Here is a 26,255-nt window from a genome sequence, read left to right on the forward strand (position 1 = left end):
CACGAGATATTATTTTAAACATCTTAATATCTATAAAAAAAAATGCTTTTCAATAATTATAATATTTAAATCTATTCAATAATAAGTGTATTTTGCAAAAAAAAAAGTAAGCAAAAATTATTTTAAATAATAAATAATTGACTAGAATCAGGATGATCAAACATTTTTTACACAATGGTAACATAAAAAAAAGCTTCATACATAAACGCAAACTGAACAAATATGAATGTTTGATGTAATTAATCAATCATATAATAAAATTAATTTTATAAAAAGGTCACCTGTTGGTCAGTCTTAAATATATATGTAAAAAAAATTGGAATTTTGGAAACCAAAGTAGTTTGAGCCGGAAGATTTATAAATTGTAATATTGAAAGTCAATGGACTCCTCCAACAGGTTCTCACTGTATGAATGAAAATCATTATTTGATAAACTGATTTGTTCGTTTACATACTTTGACGGACTGGAAATCAAAAACGAATTGGTATATATTTCTGAAACAAAAACAAAAATGTATAAAATTGACTTTTATTCTTTACTAAAACATAATAAAATTTAAATTAAATAACAAGTACATTAGGAAAACAATAACATAATTATTTTTAATTTGGTGTCAACATAATTTTTAAAGTTAAAACCACAAATCATATTATACTTTAAAGTTTAAACATTTGAGATCTTATGATATTTTTATAATATTCTTAGAAGTAAGTATTTTTGTATAAACATAATACTTAATCAATATGTTTTACAACTAAAACATTATTTTACCAAGAGAAAAAAATATATATTGCTAAGTAAATAAACAAATAAATTCATCTGGTTATAATTTTTTAATATCAATAATTAGTTATGGCTGAATGAACTTATCAAAATTAATTGAATAGTATTAGTAAATAATGATAACTTTATACATACATAATATATTTATCAATCGTTTTAATACCCACTATCCCTTTTTAGTTTTTAGTATAGTAGAGCTGTTTTAAAACAAAGGAAATAATATATTGTATTGTATAAAGTGGTACTTATACAAATTTTGATTTTTACTTAATATAATTTTAAGACAAAATAATGTATGTAAATAATCAATTACACAATTTTTTCGTTGACTAGACACCAAAAAACATACCATTTTCTAATTCTGTGTTGATACTCTGAATCATTTTTACATCTTCCAAACTATCTTCTCGATGTAGCTCGCCTTCTAAATACTTGCAAGCTTGTTCTAATTCAGACGACTCTTGTGGCGAAGATGTGTCGTCTTCGGTGGCCATGGAATACTCTCGTTGTCCCAGACTCTCTTCGGTATTGCACAGCCGCCAATAATGACCGGCCCCTTGAGATTTTCTACCTTTTCGGAAATTAGGATTAATGGACAAATTGTGACGTACGGAATTCTTCCAACGTTCATCGTCTTCACGGAAATAAGGAAAATGACTTCTGCAAAATAAATATATTTATTTTTGATAGCATTAGAATTCCTCACTTATTATTTTTTTTAATTTCTATTTTTCAATACAGTCATTCAAAAGAATTAAAGTTCAAATTTTTTGACAAGGTTTAATACTTACAATTTACCTACTACACTCAAAAAGACAAGTAGTGACCGCAAAGTGTCCGCAAGGAACGAATTAATTGCCTAAACACAACTCCTTAAAAATTACGCGTTTGTCAGGGGCCCTGCGAGGTACTAATCAGGGGCGGATCCAGAGTTAGGAAACTGTGGGTCAGGACATTTCAAGGGGCCACTTATTAAAACCAGATTAGAAATCTATTATACTTGTGTACAAGGTATATAAAACAAAATAATTCATTTATGCTGTATGTGTGTTTATTCGAGGGTCCAAGTGTCCAACTACCCAAGATCTGAAAATAAGCCAATTTGATCAGCAAATATTAACTGTGGGTCAGCTGACCTCCTGAAGGGCCCCCCTTCTAGATCCGCCCCTATGTATTTTAAATCATTAATCATTATAAATCAATTTAATATTAGTTTATATTTCTTTGTGAAGTAAGATGCCTAGGTAATTATTATACTACTCATTTAATTTTTTCATAATAGAAAATAAAAAATATATTTCTAAATTCACGCGCCATAGATACTCATACTTCATAGGCTCCATTGAAATTTCTATACCTATTTATACAGCTTAAAAACAGTCTAAATATTTTGATAATATTTTAAATATGTATAGCCGTATAGGTACAAAATGATAATATGTCTTGTAAAAATGGCAAGTCCATAATATGGTACCTATCCAATAAATTTCTTTCTGAATTACAAAATAATAACAAAAAACTGGTGTTGTGTAAGTATCCTTGTTTTACCCTGTTGCTTACTGTTACTAAAAGGTAAGTAATTCCCGATTGTTAAAAAAGTAGCGAATTTTCCCTACTGGGAATTATCTTGTTTTGATCATCCATGATACCAGTTAGATAAAATTATTTACCAGAAACCACTCTCAATGTGGAATATTGAAGCTTTTTCTGCTCTAAAACATGATGAGTGATGACAGTCAAAAACAAACACGTAATTTGTAAAACCAATACTAACATCCCTTGTCCAAAATATAAAATACAAGTTAATATTTACCTACCTAGTGGTTAAGTATCTAAACTAGGTGTCTAGGTAATTTAGGGGGCGTCACGCGTTTGGATGAATTACCTTTTTACCCACATAATAAAAATAATGTGTTTGGGCGATTTTCTTAAATTTGATTGAGCTATGATACAATATAAAAGACACAATAATTGTGAAGATTAAGGTTCCATAAAATTTATAGGGAATTTTATATCAATCTAAATATGGCAGATCATTTCAATTTTTAATTACACACACGCTTATATTTCACTCCCGTATTTCTATAATTTTAATAATATTTTAACTTGATTTTTAATCATTTAAATTTTTAATCACACACACAAAAAAAACAATCCACTTTTAATCATACTCGTGGAGTTCACGAACAGTCTTAAAGATAAGTCTTTCAAAATGAGAGAGAAAATGGATTGATAAAATACAGCATCTCACGATATTAAAAAAAAGGTCACCCAAACACATTACGCAATATTGTAGTAAGATCACTCGCCTAAATACGCATTATGCCAATTGGCCCGGACACATTGCAATTTTTAAAAATTCGCCTAAACGCAAACTGCCCTAATTTAGGATCTGCTCAATTAATCAGAAATCGTATTTGTTTGTTTTACTAAAAAATTTGATCTATTATATTATAGATACTTATCTACTATATATAATATCTATTACCCATCTAATTTAGTAATCTTTATTCATTATGTATATAATATATTATTTAGGTATTATAATTTATAATTCATATTTTTGAACAAACAAATGTATTTTTAATCTGATAAATTGTACAATCTACGTCGAATTGTCGAAATTATATTAGAATTACTAATATTATTGGTATGGTCTACTGGTCTCTATTGTTGTAGGATAATATCAAACTACAAGTTGAAAAGGGGGACCGTGACTTCGGTAAAGTTAACCTTATTCTTTAATTTCTATAAGAAACACAAATGGGTGCCTGGCACCAGGGTGGTACGAACACAATAAACGTATGTAGGGGTGAGTTATTTTCACTCATAGGTAACATACACACGCTATACTCATAAACAAAATCGTTTTTTTTTTTATTTGAAAACTGGTAGCGTTGAAGAATAAAAAAAAAATCTACATTTGTGGTCAGATATCGTCAATATTCATACAGTTATTCGATATGTATATTCAAGTATAGTCGTGTAGGATGTAGCTGATATATTATGCTTACTATGTATGCACGAGGCACGACTTATGATTTATGAACTATAAAAGTATAAAACTATATAGGGTCTGGAACTTGAAAACCTAAAAATGCACGATAAAACTCTATACAATGAAGAAAAATGTTTAAAAATACGACACAAAATTAATAGTATAGGTATATTGGTATAATATAAATAATAAGAAACATAATTAAATTTAATAAATAAAACAAGACTGTGTTGTCTGTCAAATATATACCTATTACTTCCAAATTAAATGCTCTTAAACGCAAACTATTTAAATATTGCACTTTAGGCATTTTAAAGTATTGAAGAATTTAAGATTTTAAAAGACACTGTTCACAACAATTACCTACTCAGCGGTCGGCACTCAAATTCCTCATACCTACATAACTATTATACGGCTGGCAATGATAATATGATTGAATATCTTACAATAATAAATAAAATCTAGGTAACGGATTTTTCTTGGTGTATGAAATTATGAAACATATAAAATAATATTATTAATAGTACCTATAGGCGATGTGTATATTATGTACCAATACGATTTTATCAATTACCCATCACTGCGAATGAATCTCATGCAAATTATTTAGACAAATTTAGTAGGTGTAAGCACTTATAGAGCTATAGTTATTCATGTACAGAACGTCTATGGACGTACAGACACTACAGTATTATACTATAATGGTACAGTAGGTACTTATATGGATGATTTACTGATTGAATGATTGACCTATGTACTGTATAAGGTATATATATACTTACTAGCTGAATAACCCGGGAAAAATTGCGATAATTAACTCTCTTTGGGTGTAATTTACGGGGAAGAGTTTCAGGAATTGGTCAAGATCAATATTTTGTGAGGTTTTTAATACTTAATGTATAGTTTAAAGACTTATAGTAACGGGTGCAAGACTTCATGACTGTATGTCTGTATCTATAAAAGTTTTAATTTGTAAGTCTATGCGTGAGGTAAATAAGATTTGAGACATAAAATGGTGCAACTATTTGTGATTAGTCGAAAGATTATTTTTAAGATTATTTTTATAATTTATTTAAGTTTGAGCCCCGAATTTGTATGCGGCCAGTCGAGATAAGTTTAAGAAGTATTGTGTAAAGGTTTAATTTTGTAAGGGGTGTTAGTTTAGTTTTTTAATGGAGAAATTGTCTAAATTATACCTATTTAAGCGCAAGCGATTATTTATAATTTAATTGTTGTACTGTTTATTTGTTGTAGTTTTTCTTTTTGTCAAAGTCTACTCAAAGATATTTTACTGGCTGTAACTTTTTGTTATTAAATGCATTAAAATTTAAAATATCAAAAGTGTATGGAAATATATATTTTTTTTTAAATAAATGCAATCAAACCCTGCAGTATACATTCACCGTGTACCTACCTATAGACATATTATAATATATGGTCGTTTTTACACAGTATAATATAGGTGCCTACCTTCATAATTATACGTATTAGGTTTAGAGGCTTTAAACGATATAATTTAAATAAAATTATAATCGACATTATTGTTTATAATATCATCCATATACATCAGGGTGGGAATAGGTAAAAAGTTTCACGGCCGGTTGACTACGGAAACAAATAGACAGAAACCATTATTAACCCTTATAACCCCCGTTTCCAAAACAGTTTTACACAGGAAACACTAACACGTGGCAAGGGAAATTTATAGACAGGTGAAGTGAAACTAAAGGAGAAGTATTTTTTGCTAATATTAACTTGAGGGTGTGGGTCATGGGAAATTATAATTTATAATAATACCTATATTTAAATATTCACAGATATCATGTATTCAAATTTCACTCAGATCATCGTATTGAAATGCAATAATAATGTACTAATGTACATTATGATGATGACTATAATAATAGTAGGTAGTAAGTATCTTATTATATAGCTATAGCCATTAGCCAGCTCAGGGGCCAGGGCCTTATTTAGAATATATTGGCTCCTATAGGCTAGCCTATACAGTGCGGGTCCTACCATGGGTACAGTAATATATATTGAATATACATAGACATTTTTAATATATTATTTATTTATTATTATATACCTATTTAACAAAAATATAATCATCGAGTAAATGGACTAGTGGCCAATCGGTATACTTTTAGCATAGAATTGCAAGCTTTAAAACTCGATACAATAAAGAGCTGCTTATGACACCCAGAGAGGGCACATCGTAGAACGATGCTTTCGCTCTATAAAATAGTACCTATATGTGTAACTCGGGTGTTAAATTGGGAATTGGTGAGTAATGTGCGTGCGCGCTATTTTTTTTTTTATAAAACACACAAATGTTTTAATGAATTCTAAAAAAAAAAATGTTTTTTGTTGCGGGCTTTTTTGTGGTGCAGGCCTCTATGTAGGCTGCAGCCTATGAAACTTGCGCTTTTATACGGCCCTGATTCAGCTACAATTGACTAGACGTGATAACAAAATGTAAATTTTATTCTTCTTTGTGTCAAAATGAATTAGATACAAAATCATATTATTATCATCTATATTATTTACCACCAAGGCATGGAATTAATTTTTTGGATTTTAATTTTAATACATTTAAATAAACGTCTGCTATTTAATTTAAAAATTACAGGTTATAACTTATAAAAGCCTTAATATAAAGTTTGCATAAAATTAAATTTGTTTATTAATGATATAAATTAAACTTATCAAAATTTACAAAAATATATTATTTTGACTATTTTTACAGGGTTTTCACCTAGACCCACTGCATATAACACCTATAAATTACCAGCAAATATTATTTCTTATTTTATAACTGAAAATGTATTCTCATACTCGCGGGTTCTGTACTTTGTAGTTTGTACCTCATTTTCGTTTTAAGTATTATAACTTTACAGGCATACAGCCCTAAATGCACTTGTCTAGCGTATACATATTACGCACGTCGTACGTATATATATATTTTGTTCTCATAATGTCACGCGATACATAAACAGCGATTCCACCGCCACTGAACCGTAAAATTGGTGTTAGCACGCTCGAGGGACGTTATTGTAAATATACGGGTGTGGGAGTTTTAGCTGTTGTGGTTGTCAATTGATGACTATACGCAATGTAAGTAAAATATTTACATAGCAAACACAACGGGACCATATTAAACACAAATATTGTGGTGAAGACATGTTAACATAAATGAAAAAGGTTTAACTTTGAATCACTGCAGAATTTATGTGCAAATCACATAATGATTTAATAATATACCTCCTAACCTAGGTAATGAATGCATTTATATTTTATTATATTATTATTACAGCAGATGTCATCAGACTGGGTTCATGTATCCATTATAGGTATTTCACTGAAATTACGTTAAGTAATACAATTTAAAATATTTGTTTAAAGAATTTTTTTCTAATAAAACATTATTTTAAAAATGTAAAACAAAATTAAGAGTAATAGTTTAGGCAGATTATAGTTGTATAGAGTAGTAACTGCTATCTTCCAAAAAATAATAATATAAAAGCAATAAAAATAATTATAAATTAATTATTCCATTGAAAATCAATACCGAATTAAGTTTGCTAATTAAAACAGGTAGGCTTAGTCAATAATTGTCTTCGCTGTTTTTACGCTACCCATTATAAACTACTATGTAAAATTACAATTTATATAATATGACTGCTTCTAGAAAACTATGTATTGAGAAATTCCAGAAATAACCATAATAAATTTACCATCTATGTCTATATATTCCATTTCCAGTTGTACATTATGTTTTATAGATAATGTATTCCTGTTTTGTGTGGAGAAAATTTCTCCGAAAAATCTTACATACCCATTTGTAAAACCAACTCAGCCGATTAAATGTGGAAAAATAATAAAGATGTTGTATAATTTATTGGAAAAAAAATATTTGATATGTTGCGATACCTAGGGTACCCAGGTTATTAAATATGTATACACAATGTATTATGTATATATATATTATTGTATATAGTGATGACTGATGAGTGATTTATTTTATGTAAGACGCACTCATTGCAGGGCTACTTAGATTAGGCTTTAGAAGTGCCTTAGTGTAGGTGCCCTATTGGCTATTATGTTAAATAATAAACTCCACATAATTAGCAGTTTACAAATACCAATGTGCTTATGTGAGTCTAGGAAAAAAAATTCCCAGAAAAAAAATCCCCAAACCTATGCCTAACTGTTGGATACAGATGTCAAAAATAATAATAATAAAAAAATATAAAATTTGAATAATAATTATTATATTATTATTATTATATTGATATTGCTATATAAATATTTATTTAATTTTTTATGTATAAACGGGTAGGTACCCTTTAGTGATAGGTAATAATACAGAAAGTAGAATCTCAATTTGACAAATATAACAGTGAAATTAAACATAAAATGTTTTAAATGAGTTAATATTTTTAAAATTAATCGTATTCTTGTTTATGATTTCTAACATCTTAATTGTTTTTTTAACTTATAGTATTACTATATAATATACTACAGTTATAAATTTTATAATTTATTATAAGTAATAACATTATCTAGACGAGAAAAAGTAATAACACTACAAAAAAAAAAAAAAAAATTATTTACATGTACAATTATTTATATTTAATGGCAGGTAATTTTGACGACTCCAAAAGTAACAAAATATTTGTCTAGATTTTATTGTAAAATTAAAGTATTAGTTGTATACTTTTAATACCTAGTCAAACATATTTAATAATTATTTATTATAATATAATTTTGATGTCTGATCGGAAACAGTACCTATAATAACTCGTATACGAAATAATTGATCTATTCATGAAAAGTTGTCCATTTCATGAAGTGGAAACGGTAAATAATATGCTGTGTGTCCACAAAAACACTTACACAGTAACATAATATATAAATATTTAAATAATTTTAAATATAAAAAAATAAAAATACTTATTTAAATTAACGAACAATTTTACGCTCAGCAGATCACGTTATAGTTTAAAAATTAGAGTGTATATTATAAAATTTAAAGGTTAGATTATTATCTAGGCAATATAATAGGCTTTTTATTATATTTTAATTTTGAATCGAGTTATGAGTATTTTAAGATGTACAATTATATAATAATATAAGTATTTGCTTTGGGGATTTTTTTTCCTATTACCGCTTATGTGATGCACAACAATAATGGTTTTTTAAAAGGTCCTCAAATCAAAGGATATTTTATATCTTAATTTAATTAATTAAGTTAATTTGGCATATATAAATCATCATGTGTTTAGGACTTACAATATTTAATTTAGGATTTATCTTATCGATAAGTAGAAGAAAGTTATATACATAATAATTTATACTTACGATATCCATTGATAAATTTCTGCCACTGGTAGTTCTTTTTTTTCTATCAAGGCTTGATGAATCATTTCTGTGTAGGTATATCCAGGTTTATTAGCTTTATCTAGCCTTGAAGGTGGCATTCTATATGGCTTTCGATTGGTTTTGGACGGAGCTAAAACAATATAATTAAGTAAATGCTTTATATTTATACCAAATTTTCAAATAATATTATTTTAATGAACAACTGAGATATTTTGTTGTTTGGAGTAAGTACAAACTCGGGGCGAGTTAAAATTAATTTTTGACGAATTTTATCTGAAAATAATTTACTAACGAAATGTTGTTATTATTTAACAATTTTCTGGGGAGATTACAAGTTACAACCCTCTAACCACTCCCCTGGATACGCCACTGTAAGTACCTACATAATCCGATAATTTTGTTCATAACTGCTCAACTTAATAACATTTATTTGAGAAAACATCCATTGATTATATAATAAATAGAGTAGGTATATTATATATTTCTACTCATTAAATAATAATAATAATAATAATAATTATCAATAGTATTGTTTGAGTATACCAATGACTATAGTACAATTATTAATTATCTTATTTAAAACGCAGCTACACAAAATATTATTATTTGTTTAACAGATTATTAAATAGGTACATTATTTTTTTTATATTACATTTACAACAATTGGTTATTTAAGATGATAAATACACACTGTTATTTATTGTGATCTAAATGTGTAAAATGTATTATTTAATAATTTAATATAAATGTATAACTTAAGATAGGTATATATTAATTATAATTGATATGATCATATAGTTATATATTAATATCTAACAAAATACATCTACTATCTAGCACACAGGTACCTACCGCCCTACCCCACTACTAGTCCCTAATAATTATTATTAATTAGCTATCTACGTACCTACCTACCTATAAGAGTATGACACCGGTATGATAATAAGGTAACAACTTAATGGCTAATAAGTAAATAAGTAATAACATATACCATATTGCTAAAGCTACAATATAAGATAAGTTAACCTATCGGCTATTATATTAATTATTTATTGTCTTATTATAGAAAATAATTTTGGAGGTGTAAATACTAAATAGAAAATATTATCTAAAATGCACGCCAACACACACGAACATCAAATTTATTATCATTGAACTCACAATTAATACCGGAAAACCAAAATATAATATAATAGGCATATTATTTATTTGAATAATCTAATATACATCAACGAACTACATTTTATGGTTATTATAATTAAACTTTTATTTAAAAATATAAGCAACCAAAAAAACTAATCTTTGTGAAAAATAATATGGATGACTGTATAAATTACGAGTTTAGGTTAGTTGTATGGACAATTGGTTGTGGTCTTTTTTAAAAGTTCGGCGCCACTGAGTTATATAGTATATATTAATATTATAATTTATGATGTTCTACATAAAGCTATTAAGGTAGTGTGGAATGTGTATATTTATCATGCCTTAGAATTCATGAAACACGATGATATAAAACTGACTTGACCGTAACAGTAAAACTAGTGAGATTTTAGGACACCTATGAAGACGCAAAATTACCTCCCCTAACGTCTTAAATTACTAACTTGCTTCGTTTTTTTTTTTTTGAAAATTAATTTTATTTGGTATTTTCAATCAAATATTATGTAGAAAATATACTCACGTTTTTGATCTAACTTGGTGGCTTTCTTTTTCTGTTTCAGCGTCTCTGGCTCCAGCCATTCGTTGCTCAAGATATTAATTCCTGCACCAGCACCACCGCTACCGGTGGTATTACCGTTGCAAGTTGGTTCGAATATGGACGCCACTTGAAAGTTGACCAGCCAACTCAAGTCGCCGGGTTTGTTGCCGTTCTGGTGTTGTGGTTCGGTGGCCGACGTGGACTTAGTAGTCGGCTGCAGCGATGATTGTGCTGGCGGAGGCAAATGCTGTAACGGGCGCCTTTGCTGCATATTACCCGTGCCGGACGTCGCCTGCACGTGGTGATGCGGCGGCGGCGGCGGCTGCTGCTGATTGTTACGTTCCACCGGCCGTAACCACATGGACATCTGCGGATGAGTCTGCGGCGGCGGCGGCGACGATTGCATCTCTTCGAACACCAGCGGTGTGAACACGTCCGAGGGCTCGTAGCGGGCGTGCACCGCGGCGGCCGCGGTCGGCGGTGGCACCCAGGCGGTGGATTGCCAACAGTCGGCGGCGATAGAGTCTTCGCAGATTCCTCCGCCGCCGCCGCCGCCGCCACCGTCCAGTAGATTATTCTCGCGTTCCAGCTTGTACACGTGCGGCGGTCTGGCGCACGACAGGTACCTCTTGGACAACACCAACGAAGACAGTCCGTCCGACAGCGGGCTGGGCTGAGTGACCGCGGTTGACGAAGACGACGACGACATTGGTCGATCGGTGTGTAGCGCTAGACGGCGGTCGGTGCGGAAATGCCGTGCGCACGGGTAGCTGCGCGCATATAGACAAGTATAATATTATACTCCGCGGCTGATGATGATGATAATAATAAAACAATGAATCGTATAATTTGTTCATGTGAAATTGTTGTATACGACCCTTTTTGAGGGTGGGGCGCACATCGGTGGACGGCCGCAGGGAACATGTAGTTTTTCGCCTCGACCAACCGACGAGTCCGTGGCGCCGGGGCGGAGTTTATATATACGCATAGACCTACGCAGACGTATTGTAGTTGCAGTCGTGCTTATAGTATGTACTCCATGTCTCCATGCGTATGTATATTAAATAATATCCAACTTTCCAACTTGATACGTTGGTATGTAAGGTATGTTATCAGTGATATTAGTATATTATTATAACATGAGGTACAATATTAATGTTAAATGTAAATATTGTAAAATGACGTAATGAAGGCAAATACATATTTCTTATTGTAACTTTTATAAATTATTTTAATTAAAAAAAACATATTTTTAGCATATTTTACATGTTTAAGGAATATCAAAAGAATATTTTAAGGTTTTTTTATAGAGCATAAATATAATAGCATCATATTTTAAACTTTTAAGAACCTGAAATTCCGCTCTCTAGTTATCACAACTGCATAGTGACCTTATAATATATACTCTTATAAGTTATAACGTATAAGGCTATGGTTTACTACCACGTGCAATACGCTGTAATTATTTTTACTCATAATAAAAGGAATAACGGAGTAACGGACCTTTATGACTATAAATCTGTACATATCTATCTAGGGAGATAGGATTTGGGGCTATAGACAAAAATTATATACAGTCACATGAATTTAACAGCTGTTAAAATTCTAGAGTTGATATAGATATTTACAAGTCGTAGTTTAAAAAAGTGAAAAACTTTATTGCTTGGGGTGTATAGGACGCTATAGGTACTAGGTAATCGATGTCAATTCTACACTCATTGCCAACTCCAATAGGTTTTAACTTTTAATTTTTTATCATTATTAAAGTTTTTTACTTTATTGAAAGACTCAACGAAAACATATAGGTATACCTATTTTTAATTTCTAAAGAAGAATATTTTTTCAGAATTGTTTGATACATAAAAATCGAATTTCAATCGAGAGTAGTTAATTATTTATGATTGTTATAACTTATAACTTGTAGGCATACCTACTTTTTAAAAATTAAGTTTATGTAAGCTGCAGATTAGTGAACCAACATTTTTCTGGGCATCTATATATTTGTGCCATACTGCCATTGTATTGATATATATTCACTATATACTCTATACGCATCTACATTTGGTTTTTATCTACTTATTAAAATACTCTGAAAAATATTCCACTTCGGAATATAAAATAAAAAATGTATGTTGTTTTTCAAAAAAAAAAAACCTTAAAAAATTATTTCTGAAAATTTTTTTTTTCAATGAAATTATATCATTTAATATAAATTGTATATATATTTTTTGAAAATAAGAACATTCAAATGTCTATTCAATCTATATTCTATTTATATACAATTAAAGTATACCTCCTTAACATTTAATAAAAAAAAACCAGCTTAGAATTTTGAAGTAGGGTTATTGGACCCCCTTTTTTATCATGCCGTCCCATATTGTATACTTGTACCCCCCCATATTACCCATTGTATAAATTATTACAGATTGTATATAGGTATTCTTGTTTTCTAAAAAAAAAAAAAAACAATTAAAGTATTAATCAATATAGTTGTCTAATAATAATTAACAATCATAATACATAGATAATCATTTATCGCACTTGTATACTAAAATTGATGAAATTTATTGTAATTATGGTAGGTTGTACTGTCGTGTAAGTAAATGGTGTTGATCTAACATTTTAAAACTCGGCAGCACGCAAATCTGAACATATATATGAATTACAAGTTTAAATATACCATTTAATTGTAATTTGTAATTATTGTAACTATAGCTTTTATGTACTATACTTATTGTCTATATATAAATAAATAAATAAGTACTGAGTAGTGATTTATAACTAAAATAACTTTAGGTACCTACTTTATACAAAACTAGTGATTTTGACGAATTTCGTAAAAATATGAACATTAAAATGTAAATGCTATACTGCAGTCTGTAATGTATAAAAAGCGTATAGTATACCTATGTCATTGTAATTTGTAATAGATCATAGATGTGTTAGGTTTGAATTCAATGATAAATAATTCCATACGATAAACGATTTTGACAGGAGACTACAGTGTGTCATCCTGCTAGTACCTATATTCATGTGTAAAAAAAATAAAATTTAATAATTAAAAAAAAAATTAATAAAATTTTAGAATATATCATGGCCATAAATATGTAGCGTTACTTTCCGGTAAACTTTTATTTTAATAAAGGTAGATAAACTTGTGTCTATAAAAATGTCTTATGTTAGATAATATCAAAAGAAAAACTTTTATGAATTTCTAACTAAAAATAGTTTGCACATTTTCGGGATTTTGATGAATTTCTACCTTAAATGCATATAAAAAATTACCGTGCCTGTATATGTATCATCGATATTTTTGAACTTCTATCAATAAAACTTACGAGCAATTTTATAAAAGGATGAATTTAAACCTTATTATACAATTTAAAGGTAAGATTATTATCTAGGGCATCTCAATATCTCATAGGATTTTGCCGTTTTGTTATATTTTAATTTTAAAGCTAGTTTATAGCTAGTTAAAATTTATGGTTGGCAGGTAATCTGAAAATGTCTTGTAAATTGTAATTAGGAATTTAGAGAGCTGAGGCGCCTCTCCCATCTAACCAATGGCGCCGATCTATATTTCATGTTATGGGAAAAAAAAATGCTGGTGTTAGACCCACCTACTTAAAAAAATGTTTAGCTTCGCTCAAATAGTGCATTATAATCGTGATATACTGCCTGGCGACCTGCCATATTATTTTACATTACGTACATTTCCTATTCTTTACACTTACTTACCATTATTGTTAAACAATGATGATGTTTAAATATTAAATACCACTAATGACTGATCAGGGGTGGATCCAGAGTTAGGAAACTGTCGGTCAGGAAATTTCAAGGGGCCACTTATTAAAACCAGATTAGAAATCTAAACTTGTGTAACTAGGTATATAAAACAAAAACAATTAATTTATACTGTAGGTATATGCGTAATTATTTGAGGGTCCAAGTGTCCAAGATCTGAAAAGAGGCCAATTTGATCAGCAAATATTAACTGTGGGTCAGCTGAAAATTATGGAGGGTTATCAGTAATACACAGTCCACAATACCATTAATATATTTAGTGTTTTATGATGTGATCTATTGGCTATAATAATAGCTCATAAGCAATTCACTTTTTCGTAATATGTATTGTCTAAACAGGAGTATGTAAAAATGTATAATAAATTAGGTAATATAATGGCCAAAATAGTTTAAATTTTTTTTCAGTAAATATATCATAATTTAAAAAAACATAAAATGTATGGTATTTCACTGTAAAAATAATAGTTGGACCTAAAAATACGAGGGGCACTAAAAGACGCTTTTGCATTCATCTAGTTGCGCCAATGGCAAGTGTACTGAAATCTGTAAATACATAGATTACTGATTATACACATACAACATACTTATTAAAACAACATGGAAATTTTACAAGTTTTTAAAAAATACGATCAATATTCTTTTCAATTATATATTTTACGCTTTTTAATAAATGTTGCTATGTTTTACGCTTGTAAGACGGAGACAACACGTGGTGTTACATTTCTTATACAGTTATGCACAGAAAATAAATGTCGAGGACCTTGCTTAGTATATACATTAAAAAAAAAAACTTATAATTGTTCTGGAATCAACATCTATTAGTTTATAATAATGTAATGTAATGTAATATAATATAATATATATAGTAATATGGTATAGGAAATGGATTTACATTATTAAAACTTAAATTTTTATTGAATCTAAAAACTAGAGTTTAATTATTTGTAGGTATATACCTACTTAAAATATCACTTTTCAATTGTATAGGTTTGATCCAATTTTTCAACCAGAATATGTAATATGTAATATTCAGTGTTTATTATTTAATATAAATGTAAAACAAACTTCATTAAAATCATATACTATCAATTATCTCAGGTACCTATACACAATAATATTTTCAAACAAATTTGAAATTTTAATTTTAATTTAACATGTAGTATAAATATATTTTGTTATTTATAAATTATAATGAGTAATTTCACATTACTGGTTTACTCAAATTTTAAGTTAATAATAATATAGTTGTATGGTCTTACTTTATGAAATACCTAAAACTGAAACTATTAGGCATACAACACAATTAAAATATTATCATTCAGTAATCAATATTGTTTTATATTTATGTATAAATGAATGTAGGAAGTAAACACTAAATATATATGTTTATTTTTATATTAGAATATTATTGATCTTGTTTTATATAAATGTAATTTAAATACTTAATTAAATTATTTAAACTTTGATAAATAGTATGATTAAAATAAAATAATTTTTAATATGTAATATAAACTATTATTCAATTTGTGCCGATATTTTTCTCAATTTGCACAGAATATTATAGTTAAAGTTGACATTACATTTTAGCTTATTTAAATTATATATTATTTGGTGTGATAAAGAAAATATTGTGCGATCATTTTTATTTCTTACAAAAAAGACAAATTGGGTACTATTAAAAAATTGGAGACCTATGAGATAATTTAGGCTATATATATGTTCATAATATAATTAATTTATAACTGGAATAAGTATTTATATTTACAGATTTAAGTATAAATATTGTAACTGGTCTTAATGTTAGTAAAATTAACTAATAATTAGTTGAATAATAACACAATGAACTTAAGAAGATTCTGTCGATGATCTTGAAACAATTTTACGACATCCGTGACATACAGGCACAGGATCTTGACTAAGGTGTCCAGGTAATGAAACATTCATATCTATACAACGAGTGCAAAACACATTTCCACATTTCCAACAGTGATACTAAATATAAAGTATAAATATAAATATTAAATTATTGTAATCTACAATAAAATATAGTTAAAATATGTATAATATGCGCTGTGAAATTATTTAGATTAACAACAAAAACGTGCTAATTATTGGAACTGGGAAACAAGTTGAATCATATTGGGTCAGTGGCATACTTTAAACTGAATTTTGGGAGTTTTTATTGACAAAAAAATACATTTCATAAGAAATTAATTCTTTCTGAAATGTCTAGGGGGGCAGGGTAAGGGAATATCCGCATTCCCCCTCCATTAGAATACCACTGCATTGGGTATAATTTTGTAATAATTAAAATATAACAATAATTATTATTTTCCGAGCTCCCATCTATAAATTTTTCATTCAAATGACCTTAGCAACTGACAACAATTATGGTACTTTTAGTTGTTTGTTTTTAAATGTGTATAGATTTTTGATAAAAAAGTTTACTTTGCATTGGTTGCATTGGTCGGAGCACATATTCAATATTTTTAATAGTTTTTAATATATTTAATATAATAAATTGAAAAATGTATAAAATTTAAAATATTTATTATCGTCAACAATTTGCTAAAATTGAAAAAGTGCTCTGACCGATGCAAAGTAATCTTGTTTATGCATTCAAACATCTTTACACTTTTTAAATCAGAATTTTGGAAGTACTTAAATTGTTGTAAGGCGTATAGCAATTTCACGTCCATAAATTGATTTTGAATATTTTTATCTAATGACTAAATGACATGTGTACGCAGGTGCGTAATATGTTTGATGCGGGTGATTGGTGGGGAATATATGCACATTAATGATCATTTACTAATACTACACACACTAAGACAATTAGTGACAGCAGAAACAAAATAATCGCCTAACCACAACTCTTTAAAAATGATACGTTTTCAGGGTCCTTAAATGATAATGTTTACAAACATAACTGTAGCAGGAATACAACAAGACATAAGACAGACTTCTCTTGGCACCTGTTTCCTTGTCGTGTATTGAGGTCTAATAGGTGTCTATAGGTGTCTTATATGTTAATAACACACTTATAAATAGTGTATCCAGGGCCGTCCCAAAATTTATGGGGGTCAGGGGCAAATTAATGTGGGGGCCCTTCACCATCATAATACAGTATGATAAAAATAGGAAGGATATTTTAGTCTTTTGTCGGGACAGAAAGCTCAATAAGAACAATAACGGTGACAGTTGGTTATTATTAATTATTATACATCAATACTTTAAAGGGGCCCCTAACAATGTCCTGTCTCCCCCACCAATCTGAACAGCCCTAAGTGTATAGATATTACTATTAAGCTGATCTATTTGTGTTCATAATCTCGACACACTATTTAAGCACTACTGGTAATGTTCCCGTTTTGGGTCATTATTTGTTATTGTAATAAGATAAATTTCAATATAATTAAATCATTGATATTACAACAATAATATATTACTTTTTTTGTTGAAGAATCAGTAGAGCATTCACAAGAAACTGCTTCTCGTAAACTTTTCCATTCAATAGCCACCTTATGGGCTTCATCTAGTTTTGGCTCCATAACAGTTAAATTATCAAATGCATCATTCATAGATTGTATAATATTTTCTTCTTTATTGTAGCTCATAGGCTCTACACATATTTCTTTTGAGAACAAACTGTTTCTGACCATGTCTGCACCATCAGTTATTTTACGTTTAAAATATGATAATCTTTTTTGTAGGAATTTTACGTGATCATCAATGGATTTTGTCTGTTCACTAGTCGCTAGTAAAATATCATATACATGCTCCCGTGGATGGACTCCATTTTCAAAACGACAATACATTCCTCGCCAAAATCTTATATTTTGTGGTGATAAATCAGGGCTCATAGTTTCTGTTTGAGCACTATAAAGAGGATTTAAAAATTCTTTTTTATGTTCTTCAACATAACCCCAAAAAGAAAATGTACGATCCTTGAGTCTAAATAATTATTTTAAGTTAAAAAAATAAATTATTTAACTAACTTTATGAAATAAAATAAAATAAAATTACTTGAGATCAACGCGTTCTTTTTCACAATTTCCAATGAAAGTCCCATATTGACAGGATGTTACATGGTCATGTAAAATTAATAAAAATCGTTCGTTGAATTCAAATGAAGTAGGTTGAATCATTGTGAGTTGCCATGTTGCTTCTATAAATTGTGTAAATACTGGGGAGACTTCTTTAGAGTCACCAGCTATATGGCCACACCGATCACTAAATTTGTGACCAAATGCTAACCAATCTTTTTCAATAAGCGCCTAGTATTTAATAAAATTAAAAATCAGAACATAACTTCAACTTTTTAGTAAAATATTTAATTCTACCTGGAATCCTTGGAGTGTGCGATAATATGGGTCTAACATTAGAGAAGCTAGTGAACAGACTTGAGCTGTTCGATCCCATCCATCTGAACAATGGACCACAACAGATTTCCCACTATTAACTGCTTGGCATATAAAAGCTGATGTATCGAGAATAGTTTTGATATGCCGTAACCAACCACTACTATCTAATCCTCCAATAAATTGCGACATAGATAGATTTCGTTGTTCACATACTAGTAAAAGATATTAATATTTAAACAAAACCAAAAAGATAAGTAAGTATTATTTATTAAGTTATAATTTGTACAACAATGGAACTCACAATCTACAACTTTGGACAAGCTATTTCTCATTACATGAATATTTTCTATACCTAAGAAATTAAATTTAATACTATCATAAAAGTTTTCATTTTCATATCCTTTCCCTGTTGCTCGATTTGCCATGGCATTTATCTAAAAATGTACATATAATAACATAGAGTAATAAGCCTTGTTTAATAATTTTGCCAATAAAATTACCTTTGGTCTGGTATCAACAACATACATGTACTCGCTACCTGGATTTGTGTATAGTATACATGTGAGAAGTTGCTCATCTTCCATACATCTAGCATTAAATCCAGATAATGGTTGTGCACAGCGGCAAATTGACGCCTAAAAGTAAAAAAATGAATACTTCAAGAAACAAAAAATGTTTGTAATAATACCTTGTTTCCATGTAAGTATGTAAGTACTGGTAACCGTTCCTTGCTACGAAACTTTGAACTGCCCACTAAAATGGATGTACTCACAGACGATGGAACAAAAAGGAACTTTGGGTAAGTATCACACAACTGAAATAATGTATTAATTGTATGGGCAGTTGTATGTAATTGTAATAAAATTATTATCATGTATCCTACACATATCAGGATTATAAAAATACAATTAATTAAAGATATCAACCTGATAGTCTTGATTTAATGTAGTAAGACTCCAAGATTCATTTGGTACATTCATTCTTTGGTATTCTTTTTCCAGATTAAAACTATCCCAACCAGCACTTTTTGATATCTTATCAGAGTTTGATTTATATAAAAAACAGTAAACATCTTCGATTTTTGCTGAAAATGTATATGAATATTTTATTATCTTTAGATTAATGCATATTTACAAATTAAATAGCAATGTAAATACAAACCAGGTTGGCAGAGAACAAGCAGTGATGTGAATATATTGTGAGAATCTCTTTCTTTTGGTATGACAAATGTGACTGATAGGAATGTTTTGCATCGTATTAAGATTGGACAACCAGTAGTTGTAATAGGTAATTTTTCAACATTGCCTATATGCATTAACAGCACCCACGATTCTTTATTATTTTCAGTATCGAAAAATATTAAATGGGTAGCTGTTAAATATAATGTACCAGCTGACGTTTTTTTGGAATTATATCGGTCTAACATTCGTACATTTTCTATCTGAAATTAAGAAAAATATACATTTTAATCAATTAACTCAGATTTAATATATAATGATTAATACTTTATGGAACTTTAAGCACAAGTAAATAGCATTTTAAATTGTGAGCTACTTAAGCTTATTTTTATGAAGGGCAGCTTTGACCTATGTGTAGTATAAATTAAAGTTAATTTGAATTTATACATATCTAAATTATATCTAAAAGATGTCAATACCTAAGCTAAAAATAATTGTGTTATTAGTCACAAAGCAAAATACCATCTTGAATATTCCAAAGTAAACCACATTAGTTCTTAAAAAATACACAAAGTTATTGAAAACACATGATTTTTTCTAATCTCAAATTTTATACCATGCATTTCATATTTTTAAAAAGCATATTAATTTATTATGTTTTATCTTTAAAGTTAAAATGACGATTACTACTAACTATATTTTTGAGATAAATTTTGTTTAGTGGCTAAATTATTTTTTAATTTGTGAATTCTTAATTTGAAATTTGTACATAAATAATTTTATAACATTTCTAGTTCACTACATTAGAATTAAGCAAACAATCCAAATTATTAAGGTGTATTAAGCTTAAAATATAAAATTAAATTATGGTCAACAAGTCTTGAATGACAGAGGGGGCCCCTTCTCTCATTGACAAAACTATTAATGGTTCATTTTTAAGAACTATTCAATACATAGATTATAACTACATTTTATTTTCAATATTTTACCTAGGATTAATAATGTTAGTTTTCTTGTGAGGATGTTAGAACTTAGAACGCTTAGAGAGAAATTTATGGTAATATATATAATATGGATTCTGTTATTATTATTATTTTTAAGAAATTAGAAAGTAAGGTTTGTTTTTAAACAATTTTAAATATTTCTTACAATAGAGTAGACATAAATATTATGTTGATAAATTGTTCAAATATATTTTTTTGTTTCATAAATTGTTTTTCTCTTATTCATATACAATTTTTCCAATTTAAGATTAACATATTAATATTGTAGTTGGGAAATCACATTTAATTGATTCTTAAATACTAAACATTTTATTAAAAATTAAATAATTAAACAAAAATGACTTCATTACATGCTGTTAAATTAATAAATTCTTTTTCTTAACTGAACTTATTTTAAAGATCATAGAACTGTTTAATAATATAAATTGTAATGATACTGATTATATTATTTACATTGTAGCATATATTCACATCATATTGGTGTAATGGCACCTCCATATAGGATTAAAATATTTTACAAACCATCAAATTAATAATTATCTTTCCATGTTTAGTGATTAATAGATGTTATTAAAATTTTTAATAAATATATTCTGTCAATTATTATATATTAAGGTATTGCTTAAAAAAATAATCACTACAAAAAACCGGGACCAAATGTTGAACACCAGATTCGCATTTGCTCACCTCAGAGCAAAATATAATAATGGTTTTATGATGTACCACTTCAACTCTAATTTTGATCTATAATATTTTTGTTTTGGATCACTCATACTGTCCTAAAAAATGCAGGGAAATGAACAAATTATTCTAAAATCTATATATTTCACACTTAAGTTGGTATTAAAATTAGGATAAATCATTTTAGTCATTACAGAATTATATCTATACTCTTTTTCATGAGAGAACAGGATCGTTGCATCCCCCACCAACTATTAGTTGTAAGTGTGATCACTAGGGGCCGGAATTATATTTTTTTAAAATAGCCAAAATAAGATGCTAATATTCTCTTAAAAAGTTGAAAATATTCTTCCAATATTCTTTAAAAATCATAATAAAATATGCAAAAAAATATGCTTTTTTATTTAAATATTCTCTTGAGATAAAAAAATTCATTTATATGCAAAATAATACAAAAAAACTGATATAATTAAGTATATGATAAAAAGTAATATGCAAAAGTATATGATAAAAAATAATATGCAAAAAGTAAGCAAAATAATACATGTTAAAAAAAAAATTGATTAAATTATATTAATAACAATAAGGTATTTTTAATCACGAACATTTTTGAAAACAGTTAACAACTATATTTTGCTCCATGTGTTCTGGTGTCATATTTGTACGACGGTCTGTTATTATATTTTTATACGTGCCAAATGAACGTTCGACGTAAACTGAAGTCACGGGAGCATTTTGCAAATCAGTAATCATAGCCGGTGAAAAATTGTCTATAAGTTGAACTTTATTATTTCCATTCAAAACTTTAGCTACGTTTTTTATAAAGATGAGCCCTTTATTTTTTTGTTGAAGTTGATCAATTTTTATTTTTATTTTATTTCCATTTTCTCCGGGTATTTTTTGAAGTTGACCAATTGTATTTTCATTTAGATTTATCGAATCAACAAGAGACACATTAGATTTTTCTATGGTTTCTATGTCAAAAACTGCTTTACATTTAAGTACTGACTGACTTATAAGTCTCTTATCTACTACAGAATATTACAGTACATTACTAATTAAGGCATGCTATATGATGGTTATAATACGTATATAATGTATCAATATCACATCACTAGTATCGGACACATAATTTATATTATTTACGCCACTGCAACAAAAAATATTGAATGTCTATACAAATTAATCGATATATTCTCAAATATTCTTTATTGTACGAAATATTCTTTTATCTTGAAATATTCTCAAATATGCTAAAAAAACTTTTGCCATTAATTAACCGGTTTTATGATTTGTAAAGATTTCAAACCCCCGTCTTGCATAGCCTCAAAAAAAATATGCAAAAGAATATAATTCCGGCCCCTAGTGATCACGTACCAATCGAATCGTTTTACATGCGTGAAACGGTCCCGTTCTCTCGTGAAAACGAGTATAGTATGTATTAGATATTTAGATGATAGTATATTTTCAAAATAACTATCCTTAAATTATACGTAAAACTTTGGCTTTAGTGAAATAGTTTTTATATATAATTATTCTGCTAATTGTATTAATTAGTTAAATTAATATTCTAAACTACATAAGAATCAGGTCTAACAAAATAAATAAATAAAACATGGCACCTAAATTTAATATTGTTTAAAATATAACTTATGACAAATTGTTTTTAAAATATATAATATGTGAATACACAATTAGTGGATAAGGGGTTATAATTTCATGCATATATGACGTATGCAAAATCATGCAGTTATAGGGTAAACTTTTATAATAATGGGTTTTAAAATTATTTATTTATATTGTGTTGCTTACTTTGAACAATTCAAAATTAATCTAATGAATATTTTGTTTTAGAAAAATTGGTTTAAAAGTTATCACTATGACCATGAAGTACAGTAGAATCCAGTGGTGCCGAGGTTCATTCTAAGTTATGTTGCAAAATCTTTACAGATCCGAGTGGAGGCCTCCACACTCCTCAATTAATATATTCACTTATTTATTAATTATGGGTACTAATTAAATTGGAACATGAATAAACTAAAAATATAGGTCTTTAATTTGTTTAAGTATAATGCATAAATGTCTAGCTAAACCTTTGTGAATCTAACAAAAACTTTATTTACAAACCATAAAAATAATAATTATAATTTTCTAATCAAAATTATTTAATATTTAAAGCTTTAGATTGTAATGTGCTTTTCATAATTATAATACAATTCTATTTGTACCTATTAGCTTTGCAAGTAATGCTTATTAATTTGTTTATTTTTATATTCTTTTTGGTCTTTATTTTTATCATACCCACAATTATCATCTTAAAAGATCAAACTTAATGAGCCCATTAATACTAGTAGTATACCACCACAACCCACTTATGACTAGTGTTTCGGTCACATACTTGGACATAGGGTCGGCGCCACTGGTGATAACTTGGTAACTTGAAACTCAAATGTTTAATAAGTTTAAAATAGAAATATCTTATAAATGTCCTATAATATAAACTAGATATGATTTTCCCTTTAATGTTATCTTTGTAATACTAATAATTATGCTAACTTGGTTGTCTTCAATATTATTTTTTAAAATTTAAAAAATACCTATTTAAGTATATTAGTACATTTATTTTTAAATAAAGTAAATATTAAGAGTGTTTATTAAATATTATTAATTAATAACTGACAAATCAACTATATTTTGATACATTTTAAGTCATTAGCTGAATAAATTATTTAAAATCTTATTTAATGTAGATTTTTTTATATTTATTATAATAATTTTAATTATTAATCAGCATTCTTTTTTAACTGAATAACACGTTGTACCTTTTTAATGACCGAACCGTCCTGTTGCTGTTGCCTGGCCACTTTGGCCATGGCAGCTTCACGCTGTAGCCACGACCTCAAGCGGCAGAACAGAGAGTACGATCCGGGAGCCGATGACAAACGATACAGACGGAAGCCAGCCGGTGACACGAACCTGTCTTTTTCGGCCATACAACTGCATGTGTTAAAGATTTATACACACAACTCACTGCGTGTCCTACAAAAGCATGCACAACAACCTGGGTTAGATCTACTATAATAACTACAGAATACAAACCACTTGCCATAACCTCTCCGGATAGAATAATAAAACACTACAGGTGGGTAGGTTAGGGATTGTGTAGATTGAGATAATTTAAGAAGGAATCTAGTTATCTAGCACACATGCATAATGTGTTAACCTCAGCCACAAGCACCCAACAAAATATCCAACTCTTATTTATTAAGTATATTTTCAATATTTATAATTATGAGGACGCGACTAGGAATTATATAAATTACTTTTGGAGTTTTTATATGTTCCATCTTGACAATTTAAGGCACATTAATAAAATCGAGTGACTAGAGAATTAAAAATAGGTTAACATAAATATAAATAAATAACTAAAAAAATTAAGAACATAAAGTTGTCAGAAAAAAAGTTGACTAGGCATTCGGCCCATAATTAATTTTTAAACTAATAACTATTAAACCACGGTTAAGTAAAGCAAACATAAGTACATTGTAAATAACACTGGGACCGAATACTGAATAGGTATTAAAACTATTTACTATTAGGTGGTAGTAGCATTGATTATAGCATTTATAATCTATTCAGTTTTCTGTGGTAGCAGCCTGCTGTTGTCTACTTTTTGTCAGATTGATAAGAACATTCGGCGCCGCTCAGCGCTGTGATCCAATATGGGCCGTCGTGCAACCGTCCGTGCTTTAGATAATACTATCGTTAATATTGTACCCCACGATTAAAGATTATGGATTTATAAATCCACCTTGGATAGTACCTGGTGCGACTACAGGGCGGGGGGGGGGGGATCCAAAATAAAAAAAATGGTGACTGACAGTAGAAAAAATTATATTAAGCTCGATCAAATTGGAATGGAAATGGTACTAGATATCGTGCGTCTCTTGCCATATCCCCATATCCTTTGTAAATCCAATCTAATTGAGCTAATTTGGCACAAGTAAAAGGTTAAGTCACCATAAAAAATTTCGGACGTCAAAATTAAAGACTTTTGAATGAAGCGTTGAAGCCGTGACTAAGTGACTGGATAATTGGAAGAAAAGTTCAAAAACATTTTCTATACACCATACAATTTTGAAAATATTTTGACTTGTTTACGTACATTTTCGGTTTCCAATTTATTTAGTTTTCTTTTATATAGATGTCAATAAAATGTTATTTGTTGGGTCAAAATGTTTGAAAATTTAATACAAGGCTCCTAATATATGGTTACAATGGCAGTTTAAAAATGTTAAAAATACAGTCATCATTTTTTTTTGGTAAGCATTTAAAGTTCAACATTTGAAAAATTACAA

General features: G+C 28.5%; 2 protein-coding genes across 4 annotated transcripts; both read right to left on the reverse strand.

Moving 5' to 3' along the window:
• Window positions 1-8: 8 nt before the first annotated feature.
• Window positions 9-11,682, reverse strand: LOC132943185 (forkhead box protein K1-like). Its single transcript, XM_061012051.1, has 4 exons — window positions 10,849-11,682; window positions 9,147-9,297; window positions 1,134-1,444; window positions 9-495 (listed from the first exon to the last, which is right to left on the reverse strand). Exons 1-4 carry the CDS (start codon window positions 11,573-11,575, stop codon window positions 356-358), a joined length of 1,329 nt encoding a protein of 442 aa, XP_060868034.1. The 5' UTR covers window positions 11,576-11,682; the 3' UTR covers window positions 9-355.
• Window positions 11,683-15,305: 3,623 nt separating this feature from the next.
• LOC132943302 (myotubularin-related protein 6) lies at window positions 15,306-25,528 on the reverse strand. 3 transcript variants are annotated; one of them, XM_061012235.1, is made up of 11 exons: window positions 25,221-25,528; window positions 24,720-24,936; window positions 20,196-20,475; window positions 19,961-20,118; window positions 19,723-19,848; window positions 19,535-19,669; window positions 19,336-19,468; window positions 19,014-19,246; window positions 18,697-18,947; window positions 18,120-18,624; window positions 15,306-16,662 (listed from the first exon to the last, which is right to left on the reverse strand). In XM_061012235.1, exons 2-11 carry the CDS (start codon window positions 24,888-24,890, stop codon window positions 16,516-16,518), a joined length of 2,139 nt encoding a protein of 712 aa, XP_060868218.1. In that variant the 5' UTR covers window positions 24,891-24,936; window positions 25,221-25,528; the 3' UTR covers window positions 15,306-16,515. The 3 variants fall into 3 exon arrangements, with proteins under 3 accessions (XP_060868218.1, XP_060868219.1, XP_060868220.1); XM_061012236.1 differs by lacking the exon at window positions 25,221-25,528 and adding an exon at window positions 25,004-25,209; XM_061012237.1 differs by lacking the exon at window positions 24,720-24,936 and having other exon boundaries at window positions 25,221-25,527.
• Between the last annotated feature and the right edge of the window lie 727 nt (window positions 25,529-26,255).

Source organism: Metopolophium dirhodum, chromosome 4 (genome assembly GCF_019925205.1).
Source record: "Metopolophium dirhodum isolate CAU chromosome 4, ASM1992520v1, whole genome shotgun sequence".
Classification (NCBI taxonomy): Eukaryota; Metazoa; Arthropoda; class Insecta; order Hemiptera; family Aphididae; genus Metopolophium; species Metopolophium dirhodum.